General features: G+C 40.2%; 1 protein-coding gene across 1 annotated transcript in view; it reads left to right on the plus strand.

The window, feature by feature from the left end:
- Positions 1–7,021, plus strand: part of LOC103520394 (band 4.1-like protein 4) — an 11,475-nt gene that overhangs the window by 3,502 nt on the left and 952 nt on the right. Inside the window, exons 3-6 of the mRNA XM_026831529.1 lie at positions 2,281–2,489; positions 2,765–2,853; positions 3,497–3,742; positions 5,653–5,874. Coding sequence (XP_026687330.1) covers positions 2,281–2,489; positions 2,765–2,853; positions 3,497–3,742; positions 5,653–5,874 — 766 coding nt within the window. The remainder of the gene's footprint in view (positions 1–2,280; positions 2,490–2,764; positions 2,854–3,496; positions 3,743–5,652; positions 5,875–7,021) is intronic.

A 7,021-nucleotide genomic window follows, 5' to 3' on the forward strand; every position in this document is an offset into this window, starting at 1 on the left:
CCCTGCGGCGCTCAAAATTCGATCGGACTCCATTTATGAAAAGTTGGGGGGGGGTGCTCCCCTATGTACATATGTGGCCCGCGAAGTACCTCCGAATGTAGCATGTGGCCCGCATGCACATAGAAGTTGGAAACCCCTGACCTACCTATATTGAATAATATGTAATTTTTTTTTTATATATCTTTTCAGGGAAAGATTCACTCACGCTGTACTTTGGGGTTAAGTTCTATGCTGTGGATCCTTGCAAGTTGCTTGAAGAAATCACTAGGTAAGTACAAACAAAAGTTGTTACCTAAAATTAAATGAAATGTTTTTTTTTTTTTTTTTTTTAATTTTTTGTTTTAATGCATTGTTTTAATGCTTTTAAATTAAAAATTTAAATAAATACCCAAGAATAAAAAAGTTTAAATGCATTGTTTTAATGCTTTTACATGAACAATTTACATCAATACCTACGAATATAAAAGGGGGGTGGAAAGAAAGAGTTAACGTAGAATAAGTTTACGAGTAGTAACTTAGAATTTAGATTACATTTGGATGTGGGGTTCCTCTTGCTCCCAATTATATTGGTCCTGCATATGCATAAATAATGTAAGAAGGATGGTGAAATTGAAGCCCATGGCGAAATTTGGTACATGTACCTTATACAACAATGCATGTACAATATGCGTATGTACATTGCTTAGAAATTCCAAGTTGGAATTATTTCTATTAGTTGCCTTTTTAGTCCGTCCTTCCTTTATTTCTCATGAAGCCTTTGATTTTTTTTTTTTTTTTTCTGGAGGTTTGACAGAGGGAACTGTAACTGCTGTTGTGGTCTTATTGTCCCGAAATCGAAGAGAGAAGAGAGAGGGAGGGAGGGGAGAGAGAGAGATGAAATAAAAAGTGAGATGGGGAGAGAGAAAGAGGAAAGAGAGGGTCGAGAGGGAGGTATTAAAGAAGAGAGAGAGGAACAGGAGGGGGAGGAGAGAGAGACTGATGAAATAGAGTAAGTAAGAGGGGAAGAGAGAGGAATCAAAGGAGAGAGAGAGAGAAAGCTAGGCAATTTAGATAAATTTATAGCCTTCTCTCTTATTTCAACACATTTTTTCTCCCTCTGGCATTCCGAATGGTGAGGGTGGTTCCCTGTTAGCTCAGTGACGAATGGAAGTCAACGTGTTGAACCTATATCTTCTTCAAAGAAGTTACGTTATCCCATTAGATGTGCGATATGAGATCGTTTATTCCATTTGTATCGCGGTTGTTTGCGATGCAGAAAGTCCCGGGTTCGATCCCCTTTTTAGGAAAGAAAAAAATAACAGTTCTTAATAATAATAGTGCTTATTTCCGTATAGGACTGCTCGCATAGGACTGAAAAGTCCCTTTACTCCAGCAGTACTCTTTCTTGTGGGCCCTAGAGCCCATCCAGTGGTGGCATCCAAAATCAGGTTCTTCTCACTGAAGTGGCACTCTTTGGTCTTTCAAACGCGGGTTCGATTCCCGCCTCTGGTAAACTTTGTCCTAAAGAGAAATCCTAAAGTTCGTTCTCGGAACGGCTGGCTTTCTCCTATCCCGTCTTCCTTCTCTCTTCGATTTCGGGACGATAAGACCTCACTGATTATAGTTCCCTCTTTACCTCTTATCTCTTAACACATTCAGCGCCAAGGGTACAGTATACTGTTCTCCGGTGGACCGGTGCATAGTATGCTGTAGCTGTACACCTGAGCTTGTCATTTTCTAGGACCCGATGCTGCCTGTACCGCACACGGATTCAATTGGTGTGGTCCGTTCAAGTTTTGTCTTTTGGGTCAGGATTATCTTTAGCTGGTGATTTTTTATAGCTGTTTGACCTACCGTCATTTTTCATTGGTCCAAGGAACTATTTCGATGAAAACACCCGTGACGCTGAATCAGAATGTTAAAAATTACTTCGTGGCACAAGCTCCGGCTTTTACGGATGGGTATACCATTTGTTAACAATTTATTTGATGAGAGAATTGTTCTGAAATACCAATAAATGGAAACTTATATATATAAAAAAAATAATAAATAAACTTAATATTAGTTGGCTAATTTTATATTTCTCTATATTTCAGGGTGAAGACAGTATCGAGTATTTCCTTGGTTTAACACCTGCCGGTTAATAAATACCTAGGTACAAATAAATAACAATCAAATTTAACCCTTCAAACATAATGATAAATTTGTGTATCTTCACACAAAATGAAACTTTAACCCTTGTATGTCTCTTCAAAGGATATTTTTTTCTTTTTTAATTAACCCTTCTGTGTCTGTTCACAGCGGAGCTGGGGGATTACGATCCCCGTCGTCACTCGCCAGGTTACGTGTCCGAGTTTCGGTTCACTTCCCACCAGAGCGCAGCACTCGAGTCGAGAGTGGCCGAACTACATCGGGACCTGTCGGGTCAGACGCCGAGTCAAGCCGAACTCAACTATTTGGATCGGGTGAAGAATTTGCCGCTATACGGGGTGGATCTGCATCCTGTGTTGGTAAGTGATTTCTACTTACAGTATGTCACAAAAGTTTAATTTCATATTATTATCAACTCTTTTTTGTGGGCCCTAGAGCCCATCCAGTGGTGGCATCCAAAACCAGGTTCTTCTCACTGAAGTGGCACTTTTTGGATAAGTCTTTCAAACGCGGGTTTGACCTACCGTCATTTTTCATTGGTCCACGGAACTATTTCGATGAAAACACCCGTGACGCTGAATGTTAAAAAGTACTTAATATTAGTTGGCTAATTTTATATTTCTCTATATTTCAGGGTGAAGACAGTATCGAGTATTTCCTTGGTTTAACACCTGCCGGTATTGTGGTCCTCCGGAACAAAATCAAAGTGGCCTCCTATTTATGGTAAGTTTCCCATCCCGTTCTAGAGTTCTCTCTTCGATTTCGGGACGATAAGACCTCTCCGTTGTCACAGATCCCTTCTATCAAATATTTTTACTTTCCTTATCCTATAGGAAGGAAAGTAATTAATGTAATCGGGTCAAATTTTCGATGGTCAGTTTTTAGTGCCAAAACACGTTTTGAGGTCCCTAGAGCTTAAATCCAAAGTTTCAGCAATCTATTCTCTTTCAATTATTTACTATTCTGTTTTAATTGCATTCTGTTCTACTTTCATTTTATTCTCTCTGTTCACAGTTCAGGCCGCGGGGACAAGTTCAGTGGCGGAGGGCGGGGCTCTCAGATGACCCGCAACCCCCCCTCTTTTACCCGCACCCCCAGCAATTCTATTGTACTCCATGTTAATTCTATTCAATTCTATTCTTTCCCTTTTCAAGTCTATTCTACATGTTTTCATTATTTTCTATTTTGTTTTCATTCTATTCTTTTCTATTTCTATTCTATTTTCATTCTATTCTATTCTACTCTCTGTTCACATCTATTCTAGAATTATTTCACGTCATTTCTATTCTATTTCACATCTATTCTATTTCGACGTATTCTACTCTATTCCACTTTATTTTAATTCCATTCCCCTCTCTGTCCACAGTTCAGGCCGCGGGGACAAGTTCAGTGGCGGAGGGCGGGGCTCTCAGATGACCCGAAACCCCCCCTCTTTCACCCGCACCCCCAGCAAGCGATACCAGAGGCGTAGCGAAGGGGGGGAAGAACACCCTCCCCAGGAAGAGGGGGGGCAGGAGGGGTTTGTGCGGTCGTCCAGTAGGGGCGGATTGGAGGGGGTGTACAGTGGGAGTGAGATGAAGAGTGTGTCCGTGCCTCAGCCTGTCAGTTCTATGTAAGTAAAATAATAATAATAATAATGCTTATTTATACTGCTCGCATAGGACTGAAAAGTCCCTTCACTCCAGCAGTAGGCCACTACTATTATTGTGGTCGAATTCTCAAATTATATTGAGGATAAAATTCCATACCTCGGCTGGGATTTAGTAATAAAATAATAATAATAATAATAATAATAGTGCTTATTTATACTGCTCGCATAGGACTGAAAAAGTCCCTTCACTCCAGCAGTAGGCTACTACTATTATTGTGGTCAAATTCTCAAATTATATTGAGGATAAAATTCCATACCTCGGCTGGGATTGAACCCACGCCCTCCTGTTTACCAGGCGAAGCGTTTCGACCACTACACCACCGAGACAAGAAATAATATTTTCTGTTGAGTAAAATTTTTTTTTTTTTTTTTTTTTTTTTTTTTTTTTTTTGAGCTGCCCCAAAATACGCGCAGAATGTAACCCTTGAATATTTTCCTGGTGTAGTAACATGTATGTAGAATCTGTTGCCGAGTGGTCAAAATTCTCAATCTGGAGGTGCTGGGTTCGAATCTCATTAATGAGAGATTTAACTAATGGGAGAATTTTTAATCGTCCAAAAAGGGAGTTTTGAGTGGTCCAAAAAGGAAGACTTTAAAAATTCCTATTTGGATCAAAAGAGTACGGCAACGCTGTAGAAACCCTTTAGAAGAGGCCCATGTAAAATTGTTATTACAAATAAATAAAGTATCATTACAAATTAATTCTTTTAGTCCCGTTAAAAAGAAATCAACAAAATATTCAACATCTTCAAATGGGATTCAGAGAATTAATAGGGTGTAAGTGAGCTTTATTATTATATACAGTCGAACCTGGATAAACGAGAAACCAAGGGACTAGGTCATTTTTCTCGTTTAAAGAGGTTTCTCGTTTAAGGAGTTTCTCGTTTAAAGAGGTTTCATATAACTTTTTCTCGTTTATAGAGGTTATTTATATGAGCGTGGGATTTATTTTCTCGTTAAACCAGGTTTTTGGCCCGAAAATGAAGGGGATTTGAAAATTTCTTGTTTATCCAGGTTTCTCCTTTATCCAGGTCTCGTTTATTCAGGTTCGACTGTATTATTATTTATTTGGATCAAAACTCCTTTTTAGACCATTGAAATTTCTCCCATTAGTGAAATCTCTAATTAAATCATTGGTGAAATCCACCATAATTCTTTTTCAGCAGGATAAACAAGATTTATACTATATCAATCCCCCATCAACCGCGGGGCCTATTCTCACAAATCGTCTTCAGGCTGAATTAGAGTCCTTTCACACACAGTGGTATTCTAGTGAGCGGGGCCTATTGAAATTTCTCCCATTAGTGAAATCTCTAATTAAATAATTGGTGAAATCCAACATAATTCTTTTTCAAACAAGATTTATACTATTTCAATCCCCCATCAACCGCGGGGCCTATTCTCACAAATCGTCTTCAGGCTGAATTAGAGTCCTTTCACACACAGTGGTATTCTAGTGAAATCCGCGCGTTTTCCCTGCGGATCCGCTGGACGTCCGCAGAAATTTAGACCCGCGATCGCGGTTTTTTTTTCCGCTGCAGTAGTAGTCATATTAGAAGTGTTGTGATTTAAGGAATATTGATAATAATTTTTAATTTCTTGAAGTGTTACCTACGTAAATGTAAACCGCTGTGTGTGAAAGAAATCGCGGATTTTGCAGGCGGTAAAAATCCGCTCAGTGTGAAATGAGCCTTATTCTATTCTATCCCTCTATTTCCAGGGGCTATCATCCAACGCGGTCAGATTCCCCTCGTTCCACACGTAGTGCTCCCTGGGTCACCTCTACCGTCACCGGGCCCCATCAACCCCGGGGCCTATTCTCACAAATCGTCTTCAGGCTAAATTAATCTATTCTATCCCTCTAATTCCAGGGGCTATCATCCAACGCGGTCAGATTCCCCTCGTTCCACACGTAGTGCTCCCTGGGTCACCTCTACCGTCACCGGGCCCCATCAACCCCGGGGCCTATTCTCACAGAGCCCCCGCAGTGTACGGTCAGCCGGAGTGCATACATTCCGACATTCCAGTCAGCGAAAGAAGCGGTCTTCCAGCGTCGAGTCGCGGTCTAGCAATGAATCTAAACATTGCCGCAGGTAAGAAATAAAATATACAGGGTGCGCCATAAGAACACTTGTCTCTGTACATATCCATTTTACATGTCTCTGTACATATCCATATCCATTTTACATCAGATATTTTACTTTAATTATAGATATATATTTGTGTTTCTAATTGTATTATGTATAAACATTGTTAACATACTATCATGTATTTGAACAATAAAAATAATTGAATTGAATTGAACACTGACAACGGCTCAGGGTAGGTAGATCTCATAATTTCCAACAAGGTTCTGTGGGTCATTTTCCTAACTTGGGCTTCGTTTCCGAGAATAGTCCAAAAACCACTTTTTAGCGCGGCCTAAAATATGTAATAATTGACCAAACTGATTAGAAGATTTGAACATTTGAAATGGTTGGCCGAAAAACAGACATAATCGGCAAAAAAATCGATCGAGGAAACCTGACCGATTTCAAAAATATGCTAATGAAGCAGGCTGATTAGAAGATCTGCTATCGCCATTCGGCGAAAGCTAAAGCCGCTACAACAACAACAACATTAGAAGATTTGAACATTTGACATAGTTGGCCGAAAAACGGACATAATCGGCAAAAAAAATCGATCGAGGAAACCTGACCGATTTCAAAAATATGCTAATAAAGCATTGACGCAGGCTGAAATTCGGCCGAATACTGAATAGCTTTGAAATTCTACAATAAATTGCTGTTGATCCAGCAACCGAAGGCCAAAGTTCTTTTGTGTACAATGTATCGTAAAATATTTATTATTCCATGAAATGCCAAAATACACAAGACCTTGTTTAGACTGCTGGGGTGAAGGGACTTTTAAGTCTCATTTTGGCATCCTACCCCGGCTGGATAAACAAATAAACAAGGTATACATATTCTATTTTCGGTTGGTCCAGTGGTAACGCGCTATGGGGGCACGGTTGGTCCAGTGGTAACGCGCTTGCTTGCCATGCAGAAGGTCCCGGGTTCGAATCCCACCATCGACAAAAATTTGTACTCGTTTTTCGATTGCAAATATTTCAACGGGTTACTTTCTGGTGTTCCCGTGTTGACCCAGCACCTAAATGGGAAGTATTGTGCCCCTTCTCGCCCATCTGACGAAAGGCAAACTACGGGATGGGCATGCCACGCCACAGGCCACATCAAGCGT

Source organism: Diaphorina citri, unplaced genomic scaffold (assembly GCF_000475195.1).
Source record: "Diaphorina citri unplaced genomic scaffold, Diaci psyllid genome assembly version 1.1 scaffold3563, whole genome shotgun sequence".
NCBI lineage: Eukaryota > Metazoa > Arthropoda > Insecta > Hemiptera > Psyllidae > Diaphorina > Diaphorina citri.